At 56.6% G+C, this 14,718-nt stretch overlaps 1 protein-coding gene across 1 annotated transcript in view; it reads left to right on the forward strand.

The window, feature by feature from the left end:
- Positions 1 to 3,116: 3,116 nt before the first annotated feature.
- LOC101958830 (regulator of G protein signaling 5) overlaps positions 3,117 to 14,718 on the forward strand; it is a 41,892-nt gene continuing 30,290 nt past the window's right edge. The window contains exon 1 of the mRNA XM_078022219.1: positions 3,117 to 3,400. Within this exon, the coding sequence (XP_077878345.1) occupies positions 3,357 to 3,400 (44 nt within the window). The 5' untranslated portion in view covers positions 3,117 to 3,356. The remainder of the gene's footprint in view (positions 3,401 to 14,718) is intronic.

Below are 14,718 nucleotides of genomic sequence, written 5' to 3' on the forward strand. Positions count from 1 at the left end.
TAGTTGTTTACCTAGAAATTTCCACAGAACCCTACTTCCACTGGGAATGATCTGTTGAGGGCTGGTGCAGCCAGTTGCTCACAGTCCAGGAGGAGCCTGGACGTAGGTGGCAGACACACATCTTTCATTTCAGGCCACATGTTAATAAAAGAGCGTGTTTACTGTGGAAGAACCCCAGACTCTGCTCACCACGAGGAGCCAGTTAAAGACACCGGTGATGGCAGTGAAGGTCACCAGCCATGCGCCTCTGAATGCCATGCCACGGGGACAAAGCAGCCCTGAGGATGTGGCCTGTGCGCTCCAGGATCCAAATCTAACCATGAGGACGTGTTTTCAAAGACAGTCAGGAACACTCTGAAACCCTTGTTCTCAGCCAGGAGTCAGGGAAGGCCCAGGAAGGAGGTCTTGGAAACTAAATGCCGGGGCTGGAGTTGTGGCTCAACGGTATAAATAAAACAAATGTAATGTGTCTAACTACAACTAAAAAATTAAATATCAAAAAATTATTAAGAAAACCCTAAATGCCCTGGGAGACACAGGTTTCCGAGGTCCCCGGGCTTCCAGCGAGATTCAGAGGTGAGGCTGGAGGCGAGCCGTAGGCAGCACGGAAGGTCAGAGTCCTGTTCGCCAACAGCCCAGGCCCCTGTGGCCCATGTGCTGCCGCAGGGGTCCCAGTGCCAGACACAGCGGCAGAGCTCCATATCTGCTGGGTTTCAGCCCCACTCTTCTCTGATCCTCCTTTACACCCACAGATTCCACCCTTTGGTTTTTTTTTTCCTTTTTTTCTTTTTTTTTTTTTATTGGTTGTTCACAACATTACAAAGCTCTTGACATATCATATTTCATACATTAGATTGAAGTGGGTTATGAACTCCCAATTTTTACCCCAAATGCAGATTGCAGAATCACGTTGGTTACACATCCACAATTTTACATAATGCCCAATTATTAACTGTTGTATTCTGCTACCTTTCCTATCCCCTACTATCCCCCCTCCCCTCCCCTCCCATCTTCTCTCTCTACCCCATCTACTGTAATTCATTACTCTCCTTGTTTATTTTCCCATTCCCCTCACAACCTCTTATATGTAATTTTGTATAGCAATGAGGGTCTCCCTTCATTTCCATGCAATTTCCCTTTTCTCTCCCTTTCCTTCCCATCTCATGTCTCTGTTTAATGTTAACCTTTTCTTCCTGCTCTTCCTCCATGCTCTGTTCAGAGTTGCTCTCATTATATCAAAGAAGACATTTGGTATTGTTTTTTTAGGGATTGGCTAGCTTCACTAAGCATAATCTGCTCTAGTGCCATCCATTTCCCTGCGAATTCCATGATTTTGTCATTTTTAAGTGCTCTTCCACCCTTTGGAAGGGACATGTTTTCCTGAGACCCTGCAGCTTGCCAGTATGCAGCTGTGTTTCTGCCTTCCTACAGGGACATGCCTCAGTGGAGACTTTGGATTTGGAATTTGAGCAGTGCTAGAAAAGTTGCCTGGGGACTTTTGGAGGGAGATGGACTGAATGTGTTTTTCCCTACCTAAGGACATGGTACTCTGAATTCTATTGATAGTTTCAAAGCACTGAGGTTCGTGGAGAACAGATTAAGACGCTGTGGGCAGAACCGTCTTTCATAACCCTGTGCAGCTCCAGGTTATCACAGGCTTTGCTTCAGGCCTAAGCTACCACAAGGCCCTGCTTCCCACTTCTAGTGTCCAGCAGGGATATTTAGAGACCAAGCTTGTCGTGAATGCAGCCATAATAAAGCAATATTGTTAACAGTGCGAACCAATCAAGGTGGGGTTCTCTCTTTTCCCACCGAGACCCCAGGTGGTCTTCTCTTCTCCCACCAAAGCCATTGGTCCTCTGCTCTTCTCTCACCAAGTGTCCAGGTGGTCTTCTCTTCTCCCACCAAGGCCCCAGGCGGTCTTCTCTTCTCCCACCAAAGCCCAAGGTCATCTTCTCTTCTCCCACCAAGGCCCAAGGTCATCTTCTCTTCTCCCACCAAAGCCCCAGATCCTCTGCCTTTCACCCACAAGGACCCAGGTCCTCTGCTCTTCTCCCACCAAAGCCCAAGGTCCCCTTGTTCCTCCTACCAAGGCCCCAGGTCCTCTGCTCTTCACCCACAAGGACCCAGGTCCTCTGCTCTTCTCTCACCAAGGCCCAAGTCATCTGCTCCTTTTCCCTCAAGTTGCAGGTCATCAGCCATGATTAATTAGTGGCCTTTGTTGAGTTGGCCAGTGAGCAGCAGAGCCTGGATACAGTCTCAGTATTTGTGGACATCCATTTGGACATCCAAGTGACTGACTATGCTTAGGGTAGGGTTGCAAAAAAGCAGAGAGGGCCGTTGTTCAAAGACAAATGCACACACATACACACTCACTTATACACGTACATATACACACGTAGACACATACCTACAAATGCATACATATACACATACACACATATATACTCATACACATACACATACACAAAGAACATGTACACACATATATAAATGTACACTCAAACACATATATACACATACATACATACACAAATACATACACATATATACACACGTGCATATAAACATATACACACAGACACATACATTCACATCCATACACATATGCATATAAACATAGACACATACAGACACATGCATTCACATCCATACATATGCACATACATATACACATACACACATATACATACATACAGGCATAAATGTGTACACACATACATACACATACATTCACACACATACATATTCATATACATATACACACATACTCTCATACATATACACACATATACACACATATACATATTCATGCACACATACGTAGTCATACATACACACATTCACTTGTGCATGCATACACATACATTCATGCACATACATATAGACACACATGCATATACACATATACACACATACACATACATGTGCATATGTTCACACACGCACACACACACACATACACACATTTATAAGTGCTTTGATTTGATAAAGGTCACTTTGTCTCATCTGTGGCTGGACTCTGGCCTTGGCTCTGGGCCTCCTCCCGCCTCCAGTCTCTGTGGCGGCCTGACCTTGGAGTCGGAACCAAGGTCCTTTGTAAGGGGACCCCAGCCAGCCCTGCCACACTGAGGAGATCTCAGCAGGGGAGGGTGGCAGCCCAGCAGCACAGCCCTCTCCTGCTGCAGCTTCCTCTGCAGCCCTGGATTGGTCTCCAGAGCCAAAGGGGGCTGGGCCAGAGCCTTATATATCTCTCCGCGGGAGAGGCAGCCCCAGACCCAAGGAAGTTTTCAGACTTTTCCTGTTCGCTGTTGAGAAGTTGTGTGCAGAGCGGAGGCCCCAGACCACTTGCCAGGATGTGTAAGGGGCTCGCAGCGCTGCCCCATTCCTGTCTGGAGAGGTGAGAGGTAGAGCTCTGGTGTTATCTGGGGGTGCCAGGGGGTTCCTCACCCCGAGGCACGTCTGCTGGCAGAGCTGGGTTGACTGGGATCATCTGTAAAGAGCAGAGATTCTGGGGGGTCCTCAGACCTCGCAAGGACCCAGAACAGTGTTCCTCCGGGTGGGGGCGCTGCCTGTTGCACAAGGGCTTGTGCAGAGTGAGGGAACAAGCTCAGGGTGCAGATGCATCAGCAAACTGCCTGGGCCAGGTCCTACCTCCTCTGCCAGTGGGTACAAGCTCTCTACTTCAGTTTCCTTATCTATCTGTAATTCGCAGATGCTGAGAGCCGGCCACAGGCTGGCTCCGGGGACTGAGTTCCTCAGGAGACGTGCTCAGAAGGTCTGGATGTGTAGACGGTCACTTTCCTAGTGACAGGGGGGGAGGGGGCTGGTGGAGGCAGAGGGGCTTCTCTCTGTGCTCAGAGGGTCAGGATGTGTAGATGGTCACTTTCCCTAGTGACAGGGGGGGAGGGGGCTGGTGGAGGCAGAGGGGCTTCTCTCTGTGCTCAGAGGGTCTGGATGTGTAGATGGTCACTTTCCCTAGTGACAGGGGGAGGGGGCTGGTGGAGGCAGAGGGGCTTCTCTCTGTGCTCAGAGGGTCTGGATGTGCAGATGGTCACTTTCCCTAGTGACAGGGGGAGGGGGCTGGTGGAGGCAGAGGGGCTTCTCTCTGTGCTCAGAAGGTCTGGATGTGTAGACGGTCACTTTCCCTAATGACAGGGGAGGAGGGGGCTGGTGGAGGCAGAGGGGCTTCTCTCTGTGCTCAGAGGGTCTGGATGTGTAGATGGTCATTTTCCCTAGAGACAGGGGGGAGGGGGCTGGTGGAGGCAGAGGGGCTTCTCTCTGTGCTCAGAGGGTCTGGATGTGTAGATGGTCACTTTCCCTAGTGACAGGGGGAGGAGGGGCCTGGTGGAGGCAGAGGGGCTTCTCTCTGTGCTCAGAGGGTCTGGATGTGTAGATGGCCACTTTCCCTAGTGACAGGGGAGGAGGGGGCTGGTGGAGGCAGAGGGGCTTCTCTCTGTGCTCAGAGGGTCTGGATGTGCAGATGGTCACTTTCCCTAGTGACAGGGGGGGAGGGGGCTGGTGGAGGCAGAGGGTCTTCTCTCTGTGCTCAGAGGGTCTGGATGTGTAGATGGTCACTTTCCCTAGTGACGGGGGGGGAGGGGGCTGGTGGAGGCAGAGGGGCTTCTCTCTGTGCTCAGAGGGTCTGGATGTGTAGACGGTCACTTTCCCTAGTGACAGGGGGGAGGGGGCTGGTGGAGGCAGAGGGGCTTCTCTCTGTGCTCAGAGGGTCAGGATGTGTAGATGGTCACTTTCCCTAGTGACAGGGAGGAGGGGGCTGGTGGAGGCAGAGGGGCTTCTCTCTGTGCTCAGAATGTCTGGATGTGTAGACGGTCACTTTCCCTAGTGACAGGGGGAGGGGGCTGGTGGAGGCAGAGGGGCTTCTCTCTGTGCTCAGAAGGTCTGGATGTGTAGATGGTCACTTTCCCTAGTGACAGGGGGAGGGGGCTGGTGGAGGCAGAGGGGCTTCTCTCTGTGCTCAGAGGGTCTGGATGTGTAGATGGTCACTTTCCCTAGTGACAGGGGAGGAGGGGGCTGGTGGAGGCAGAGGGGCTTCTCTCTGTGCTCAGAGGGTCTGGATGTGCAGATGGTCACTTTCCCTAGTGACGGGGGAGGAGGGGGCTGGTGGAGGCAGAGGGGCTTCTCTCTGTGCTCAGAGGGTCTGGATGTGTAGATGGTCACTTTCCCTAGTGACAGGGGGGAGGGGGCTGGTGGAGGCAGAGGGGCTTCTCTCTGTGCTCAGAGGGTCTGGATGTGTAGATGGTCACTTTCCTTAGTGACAGGGGGGGAGGGGGCTGGTGGAGGCAGAGGGGCTTCTCTCTGTGCTCAGAGGGTCAGGATGTGTAGATGGTCACTTTCCCTAGTGACAGGGGAGGAGGGGGCTGGTGGAGGCAGAGGGGCTTCTCTCTGTGCTCAGAGGGTCTGGATGTGTAGATGGTCACTTTCCCTAGTGACAGGGGGGGAGGGGGCTGGTGGAGGCAGAGGGGCTTCTCTCTGTGCTCAGAGGGTCTGGATGTGTAGATGGTCACTTTCCCTAGTGACAGGGGGGAGGGGGCTGGTGGAGGCAGAGGGGCTTCTCTCTGTGCTCAGAGGGTCTGGATGTGCAGATGGTCACTTTCCCTAGTGACAGGGGGGGAGGGGGCTGGTGGAGGCAGAGGGGCTTCTCTCTGTGCTCAGAGGGTCTGGATGTGCAGATGGTCACTTTCCCTAGTGACAGGGGGGAGGGGGCTGGTGGAGGCAGAGGGGCTTCTCTCTGTGCTCAGAGGGTCTGGATGTGTAGATGGTCATTTTCCCTAGTGACAGGGGGAGGAGGGGGCTGGTGGAGGCAGAGGGGCTTCTCTCTGTGCTCAGAGGGTCAGGATGTGTAGATGGTCACTTTCCCTAGTGACAGGGGAGGAGGGGGCTGGTGGAGGCAGAGGGGCTTCTCTCTGTGCTCAGAGGGTCTGGATGTGTAGATGGTCACTTTCCCTAGTGACAGGGGAGGAGGGGGCTGGTGGAGGCAGAGGGGCTTCTCTCTGTGCTCAGAGGGTCTGGATGTGTAGATGGTCACTTTCCCTAGTGACAGGGGGGGAGGGGGCTGGTGGAGGCAGAGGGGCTTCTCTCTGTGCTCAGAAGGTCTGGATGTGTAGATGGTCACTTTCCCTAGTGACAGGGGGGGAGGGGGCTGGTGGAGGCAGAGGGGCTTCTCTCTGTGCTCAGAGGGTCTGGATGTGTAGATGGTCACTTTCCCTAGTGACAGGGGGGAGGGGGCTGGTGGAGGCAGAGGGGCTTCTCTCTGTGCTCAGAGGGTCTGGATGTGTAGATGGTCACTTTCCCTAGTGACAGGGGGGAGGGGGCTGGTGGAGGCAGAGGGGCTTCTCTCTGTGCTCAGAGGGTCTGGATGTGTAGATGGTCATTTTCCCTAGTGACAGGGGGAGGAGGGGGCTGGTGGAGGCAGAGGGGCTTCTCTCTGTGCTCAGAGGGTCAGGATGTGTAGATGGTCACTTTCCCTAGTGACAGGGGAGGAGGGGGCTGGTGGAGGCAGAGGGGCTTCTCTCTGTGCTCAGAGGGTCTGGATGTGTAGATGGTCACTTTCCCTAGTGACAGGGGGGGAGGGGGCTGGTGGAGGCAGAGGGGCTTCTCTCTGTGCTCAGAGGGTCTGGATGTGTAGATGGTCACTTTCCCTAGTGACAGGGGGGGAGGGGGCTGGTGGAGGCAGAGGGGCTTCTCTCTGTGCTCAGAAGGTCTGGATGTGCAGATGGTCACTTTCCCTAGTGACAGGGGGGGAGGGGGCTGGTGGAGGCAGAGGGGCTTCTCTCTGTGCTCAGAGGGTCTGGATGTGTAGATGGTCACTTTCCCTAGTGACAGGGGGGAGGGGGCTGGTGGAGGCAGAGGGGCTTCTCTCTGTGCTCAGAGGGTCTGGATGTGTAGATGGTCACTTTCCCTAGTGAAGGGGGAGGGGGCTGGTGGAGGCAGAGGGGCTTCTCTCTGTGCTCAGAGGGTCTGGATGTGTAGATGGTCACTTTCCCTAGTGACAGGGGAGGAGGGGGCTGGTGGAGGCAGAGGGGCTTCTCTCTGTGCTCAGAGGGTCTGAATGTGTAGATGGTCACTTTCCCTAGTGACAGGGGAGGAGGGGGCTGGTGGAGGCAGAGGGGCTTCTCTCTGTGCTCAGAGGGTCTGGATGTGTAGATGGTCACTTTCCCTAGTGACAGGGGGGAGGGGGCTGGTGGAGGCAGAGGGGCTTCTCTCTGTGCTCAGAGGGTCTGGATGTGTAGATGGTCACTTTCCCTAGTGACAGGGAGGAGGGGGCTGGTGGAGGCAGAGGGGCTTCTCTCTGTGCTCAGAGGGTCTGGATGTGTAGACGGTCACTTTCCCTAGTGACAGGGGGGAGGGGGCTGGTGGAGGCAGAGGGGCTTCTCTCTGTGCTCAGAGGGTCTGGATGTGTAGACGGTCACTTTCCTAGTGACGGGGGGGAGGGGGCTGGTGGAGGCAGAGGGGCTTCTCTCTGTGCTCAGAGGGTCTGGATGTGTAGATGGTCACTTTCCCTAGTGACAGGGGGGGAGGGGGCTGCTGGAGGCAGAGGGGCTTCTCTCTGTGCTCAGAGGGTCTGGATGTGTAGATGGTCACTTTCCCTAGTGACAGGGGAGGAGGGGGCTGGTGGAGGCAGAGGGTCTTCTCTCTGTGCTCAGAGGATCTGGATGTGTAGATGGTCACTTTCCCTAGTGACAGGGGGGGGAGGGGGCTGGTGGAGGCAGAGGGGCTTCTCTCTGTGCTCAGAGGGTCTGGATGTGTAGATGGTCACTTTCCCTAGTGACAGGGAAGAGGGGGCTGGTGGAGGCAGAGGGGCTTCTCTCTGTGCTCAGAGGGTCTGGATGTGTAGACGGTCACTTTCCCTAGTGACAGGGGGGAGGGGGCTGGTGGAGGCAGAGGGGCTTCTGTCTGTGCTCAGAGGGTCTGGATGTGTAGATGGTCACTTTCCCTAGTGACAGGGGAGGAGGGGGCTGGTGGAGGCAGAGGGGCTTCTCTCTGTGCTCAGAAGGTCTGGATGTGTAGATGGTCACTTTCCCTAGTGACAGGGGAGGAGGGGGCTGGTGGAGGCAGAGGGGCTTCTCTCTGTTCTCAGAGGGTCTGGATGTGTAGATGGTCACTTTCCCTAGTGACAGGGGAGGAGGGGGCTGGTGGAGGCAGAGGGGCTTCTCTCTGTGCTCAGAAGGTCTGGATGTGTAGATGGTCACTTTCCCTAGTGACAGGGGGAGGGGGCTGGTGGAGGCAGAGGGGCTTCTCTCTGTGCTCAGAGGGTCTGGATGTGTAGATGGTCACTTTCCCTAGTGACAGGGGAGGAGGGGGCTGGTGGAGGCAGAGGGGCTTCTCTCTGTGCTCAGAGGGTCTGGATGTGCAGATGGTCACTTTCCCTAGTGACAGGGGAGGAGGGGGCTGGTGGAGGCAGAGGGGCTTCTCTCTGTGCTCAGAGGGTCTGGATGTGTAGATGGTCACTTTCCCTAGTGACAGGGGGAGGGGGCTGGTGGAGGCAGAGGGGCTTCTCTCTGTGCTCAGAAGGTCTGGATGTGTAGATGGTCACTTTCCCTAGTGACAGGGGAGGAGGGGGCTGGTGGAGGCAGAGGGGCTTCTCTCTGTTCTCAGAGGGTCTGGATGTGTAGATGGTCACTTTCCCTAGTGACAGGGGAGGAGGGGGCTGGTGGAGGCAGAGGGGCTTCTCTCTGTGCTCAGAGGGTCTGGATGTGTAGATGGTCACTTTCCCTAGTGACAGGGGAGGAGGGGGCTGGTGGAGGCAGAGGGGCTTCTCTCTGTGCTCAGAGGGTCTGGATGTGCAGATGGTCACTTTCCCTAGTGACAGGGGAGGAGGGGGCTGGTGGAGGCAGAGGGGCTTCTCTCTGTGCTCAGAGGGTCTGGATGTGTAGATGGTCACTTTCCCTAGTGACAGGGGGAGGGGGCTGGTGGAGGCAGAGGGGCTTCTCTCTGTGCTCAGAGGGTCTGGATGTGTAGATGGTCACTTTCCCTAGTGACATAGGGGAGGGGGCTGGTGGAGGCAGAGGGGCTTCTCTCTGTGCTCAGAGGGTCTGGATGTATAGACGGTCACTTTCCTAGTGACAGGGGGGGAGGGGGCTGGTGGAGGCAGAGGGGCTTCTCTCTGTGCTCAGAGGGTCTGGATGTGTAGACGGTCACTTTCCCTAGTGACAGGGGGGGAGGAGGCTGCTGGAGGCAGAGGGGCTTCTCTCTGTGCTCAGAGGGTCTGGATGTGTAGACGGTCACTTTCCCTAGTGACAGGGGGGGAGGGGGCTGGTGGAGGCAGAGGGGCTTCTCTCTGTGCTCAGAGGGTCTGGATGTGTAGACGGTCACTTTCCCTAGTGACAGGGGGGGAGGGGGCTGGTGGAGGCAGAGGGGCTTCTCTCTGTGCTCAGAGGGTCTGGATGTGTAGATGGTCACTTTCCCTAGTGACAGGGGAGGAGGGGGCTGGTGGAGGCAGAGGGGCTTCTCTCTGTGCTCAGAGGATCTGGATGTGTAGACAGTCACTTTCCCTAGTGACAGGGGGGGAGGGGGCTGGTGGAGGCAGAGGGGCTTCTCTCTGTGCTCAGAGGGTCTGGATGTGTAGATGGTCACTTTCCCTAGTGACAGGGGGGAGGGGGCTGGTGGAGGCAGAGGGGCTTCTCTCTGTGCTCAGAGGGTCTGGATGTGCAGATGGTCACTTTCCCTAGTGACAGGGGGAGGAGGGGGCTGGTGGAGGCAGAGGGGCTTCTCTCTGTGCTCAGAGGGTCTGGATGTGTAGATGGTCACTTTCCCTAGTGACAGGGGCCAGGAGAGGAGGGGGCTTCTCTGCCCTCTCTAGAAGTAGCTAGATTGCTGGACAGAAGAAGGCATTGGGATGCAGGGGTCATCCAGCCGGCATTCCTGGAGCGGGTTGTCCTGGGGCCGGACAGTGCTCTTGAGGATGTCCCGAGTGTCTGAAGTGAACAGAAGCAGAGCAAGTATCTCATTAGAAAATCTCACCTGACAACCCTAAGTGGTGCATGGAGGAAGGGACGTTTCTCCTATTATAAGGAATGGATTTGACTAAGTTTAGTTTGATCTGTATTATCAAAGGAAAAGCACTTGCATTCTGCCCTGAAGCCACGCCAAGGCTTCTCTGAGAAAGTCACTTCTGTCTCTTTAAGAACCCGGGTGTTATTTTGGATGACTTCCACCCTGCACACAATGTCAAATTGATTTCTTGGGAGATAACACAGCCTGTTACTTGTTTCCACAAGGCTCTGCAGTGATTTGAAGGAGGCCCGAGGGGGCTTGTTCACTGTGGTCAACAGCAAGATAGTTAATGCCCTGCACACAAGAGGGACTGGGAGCAGTGAAGTCCCAGCTGTCAGCCTGCACTAGGGCATCAGCGTGGCCCAGGGACCCACTGCAGGCCAGAGCTGCTGCTGTTCAGGGCTGCCCCTGCCCCTACCTGCTCTGGGTAAAGCCTGAGGAATGGGCTCAGGTACAGAGCTGGAGCCCTAACACCTGGGGATGGGCTGGACCCAGCAGCATCCTCTGCCCACAGAGAGGCTCAGCTGGCCTTACCTGTGTGTCTTGGAGACTCGCTGGGCCAGCTTGCCTCCCCCCTTCCATACCCCAGAACTCCACAGCCTCAGGCCTCGTGGCCCCGAGGCACACTCCTTGGCCAGCAGAACACCCAGCGTTGGCTTGCCACTGGCTCTGCCCTTCATATTTTTGTAAGTTGGCTTAAAGTTTCCTGAGACTCAGGAGGGAAGGCCGTCTAGTCGTCTCCATCACGGATGTGTCTGCTTCACTGTCACCATCATCACTTACCTGGGCTGGGGCAATGCTCCTGGGAGAGCGCTTGCCCAGCTGGGGTCATCAGCAATTCTGTGCCAGGTACACCAGGTGGACTCACTCCTGATCTTCCTGTGTCCTTCAGGGTCTCACCCTGGGCTCTGGGTGGGCGGGGTGGCACACTTCCCGCTGCGTGGTTCTATTGATACAGTAAATCCTCGTGCTCCAGGATGAGTGTTCACACATCAAACAACAGCTAGGGAGCAAGCTCTTTTTAGCTGATTGATGAACTTTCTAATTTACTGCATGTGTAGAATCCTGAGATTAATACGTGCTGTAGCATGTGCTTCATGATCTTCCAACACTGTGAGTAAAATGTACTTTTAATCACATGTAGCCTAGCAGAATGTTCTGCAGAGATGGAAGCAGACCTGGGAGGCTGCCAGCAGGCACCCAGGGAGCCGCCTAGGACTGTTCTCAGAGGCACCTGAGAAGGAGCAGCCCACCACCCTTGCCCCCCTGGCTCTCAGTTCCTGCACCCACAAGGTCCTTCCTTTCCATCCTCCTCTCCAAGCACCAGCAGGGCCCCGTGGCTGCTCCCTGAGGGCAGGCGAGAACCTTTATGAAATAGGTAGGGTAGCCTTGTGCTTTGCAAACAGGTCAACTTCTAAGGGAAAGCTCTGAATTATACCCTGCCGCCCAGTGAACGCCTGTCCCTGTCACATGGAGGCCTGCTGGTGGGCACTCAGGCAGGTCCGCTCTGTGGGTTTCCAGGTCATGCCCCTGGGCAGCGCTTTCCCCCTGAGACCCTGCTTCCCAGCTGAGCCGGTGAAACTTGGATTCATGGCTCTGTGCAATACAGAGAGGCACCCAACATCAGTGACCAGGAAGACAACCCAAGGGACGTTGGTTCCCCTGGCCTTTCCCCGAAAGTCTGGAGCCGGTTGGATGGAGGGAGTGGGAAAATGTGCAACCCTTAGGGCCCCAGGCCTGGGGAACCAGGTGGTCCTAGAGCCTGAGCAGCTGTGCTTGACCTCATGAGGGAGGCCATACGGCCACGAGGGCTTCTCCCAGGCCTGGGCAGCCCCAGGTCAGAGAGCTGCCACGAATGTGTGGGAACTGTGTCTGTATGCCTAGGTTTGCCCTGGTAAAGTGGTGCGCTGGCACCCCATGCCCCATAGTGCGTGGTGAGGTAGGGGTTCTGGGCGGACCAGGCCACCCCCAGATGTTAGGGTCCTCTAGGCTCAGGAGGGTGTGGTGAGGTAGGAGCTCTATGCAGGACCAGGCCAAGCCCAGATGTGAGGGTCCTCTAGGGTCAGGAGGGTGTGGGGAGGTAGGAGCTCTGTGCAGATCCAGGCCAAGCCCAGATGTGAGGGTCCCCTAGGCTCAGGAGGGTGTGGTGAGGTAGGAGCTCTGTGCAGGACCAGGCCAACCCCAGATGTGAGGGTCCTCTAGGGTCAGGAGGGTGTGGGGAGGTAGGAGCTCTGTGCAGAACCAGGCCAACCCCAGATGTGAGGGTCCTCTAGGCTCAGGAGGGTGTGGTGAGGTAGGAGCTCTGTGCAGGACCAGGCCAAGCCCAGATGTTAGGGTCCTCTAGGCTCAGGAGGGTGTGGTGAGGTAGGAGCTCTGTGCAGGACCAGGCCAAGCCCAGATGTTAGGGTCCTCTAGGCTCAGGAGGGTGTGGTGAGGTAGGAGCACTGTGCAGGACCAGGCCAAGCCCAGATGTTAGGGTCCTCTAGGCTCAGGAGGGTGTGGTGAGGTAGGAGCTCTGTGCAGGACCAGGCCAAGCCCAGATGTGAGGGTCCTCTAGGCTCAGGAGGGTGTGGGGAGGTAGGAGCTCTGTGCAGGACCAGGGCCAAGCCCAGATGTTAGGGTCCTCTAGGGTCAGGAGGGTGTGGTGAGGTAGGAGCTCTGTGCAGGACCAGGCCAACCCCAGATGTGAGGGTCCTCTAGGGTCAGGAGGGTGTGGTGAGGTAGGAGCTCTGTGCAGGACCAGGCCAAGCCCAGATGTTAGGGTCCTCTAGGCTCAGGAGGGTGTGGGGAAGTAGGAGCTCTGTGCAGGACCAGGCCAAGCCCAGATGTGAGGGTCCTCTAGGCTCAGGAGGGTGTGGTGAGGTAGGAGCTCTGTGCAGGACCAGGCCAAGCCCAGATGTTAGGGTCCTCTAGGCTCAGGAGGGTGTGGGGAGGTAGGAGCTCTGTGCAGAACCAGGCCAACCCCAGATGTGAGGGTCCTCTAGGCTCAGGAGGGTGTGGTGAGGTAGGAGCTCTGTGCAGGACCAGGCCAAGCGCAGATGTTAGGGTCCTCTAGGGTCAGGAGGGTGTGGTGAGGTAGGAGCTCTGTGCAGGACCAGGCCAAGCCCAGATGTTAGGGTCCTCTAGGCTCAGGAGGGTGTGGAAAGGTAGGAGCTCTGTGCAGGACCAGGGCCAAGCCCAGATGTGAGGGTCCTCTAGGGTCAGGAGGGTGTGGGGAGGTAGGAGCTCTGTGCAGGACCAGGTCAACCCCAGATGTTAGGGTCCTCTAGGGTCAGGAGGGTGTGGTGAGGTAGGAGCTCTGTGCAGGACCAGGCCAACCCCAGATGTTAGGGTCCTCTAGGCTCAGGAGGGTGTGGTGAGGTAGGAGCTCTGTGCAGGACCAGGCCAACCCCAGATGTGAGGGTCCTCTAGGGTCAGGAGGGTGTGGTGAGGTAGGAGCTCTGTGCAAGACCAGGCCAAGCCCAGATGTTAGGGTCCTCTAGGCTCAGGAGGGTGTGGGGAGGTAGGAGCTCTGTGCAGGACCAGGCCAAGCCCAGATGTTAGGGTCCTCTAGGGTCAGGAGGGTGTGGTGAGGTAGGAGCACTGTGCAGGACCAGGCCAAGCCCAGATGTTAGGGTCCTCTAGGCTCAGGAGGGTGTGGGGAGGTAGGAGCTCTGTGCAGGACCAGGCCAACCCCAGATGTTAGGGTCCTCTAGGGTCAGGAGGGTGTGGGGAGGTAGGAGCTCTGTGCAGGACCAGGCCAACCCCAGATGTGAGGGTCCTCTAGGGTCAGGAGGGTGTGGGGAGGTAGGAGCTCTGTGCAAGACCAGGCCAAGCCCAGATGTGAGGGTCCTCTAGGCTCAGGAGGGTGTGGTGAGGTAGGAGCACTGTGCAGGACCAGGCCAAGCCCAGATGTTAGGGTCCTCTAGGCTCAGGAGGGTGTGGTGAGGTAGGAGCTCTGTGCAGGACCAGGCCAAGCCCAGATGTTAGGGTCCTCTAGGCTCAGGAGGGTGTGGTGAGGTAGGAGCTCTGTGCAGGACCAGGCCAAGCCCAGATGTGAGGGTCCTCTAGGCTCAGGAGGGTGTGGTGAGGTAGGAGCTCTGTGCAGGACCAGGCCAAGCCCAGATGTGAGGGTCCTCTAGGCTCAGGAGGGTGTGGTGAGGTAGGAGCTCTGTGCAGGACCAGGCCAAGCCCAGATGTGAGGGTCCTCTAGGCTCAGGAGGGTGTGGGGAGGTAGGAGCTCTGTGCAGGACCAGGCCAAGCCCAGATGTTAGGGTCCTCTAGGCTCAGGAGGGTGTGGGGAGGTAGGAGCTCTGTGCAGGACCAGGCCAAGCCCAGATGTGAGGGTCCTCTAGGCTCAGGAGGGTGTGGTGAGGTAGGAGCTCTGTGCAGAACCAGGCCAACCCCAGATGTTAGGGTCCTCTAGGCTCAGGAGGGTGTGGTGAGGTAGGAGCTCTGTGCAGGACCAGGCCAAGCCCAGATGTGAGGGTCCTCTAGGCTCAGGAGGGTGTGGTGAGGTAGGAGCTCTGTGCAGGACCAGGCCAAGCCCAGATGTTAGGGTCCTCTAGGGTCAGGAGGGTGTGGGGAGGTAGGAGCTCTGTGCAGGACCAGGCCAAGCCCAGATGTTAGGGTCCTCTAGGCTCAGGAGGGTGTGGGGATGTAGGAGCTCCGTGCAGGACCAGGCCAAGCCCAGATGTGAGGGTCCTCTAGGGTCAGGAGGGT

This window comes from Ictidomys tridecemlineatus, chromosome 10 (genome assembly GCF_052094955.1).
Source record: "Ictidomys tridecemlineatus isolate mIctTri1 chromosome 10, mIctTri1.hap1, whole genome shotgun sequence".
NCBI lineage: Eukaryota > Metazoa > Chordata > Mammalia > Rodentia > Sciuridae > Ictidomys > Ictidomys tridecemlineatus.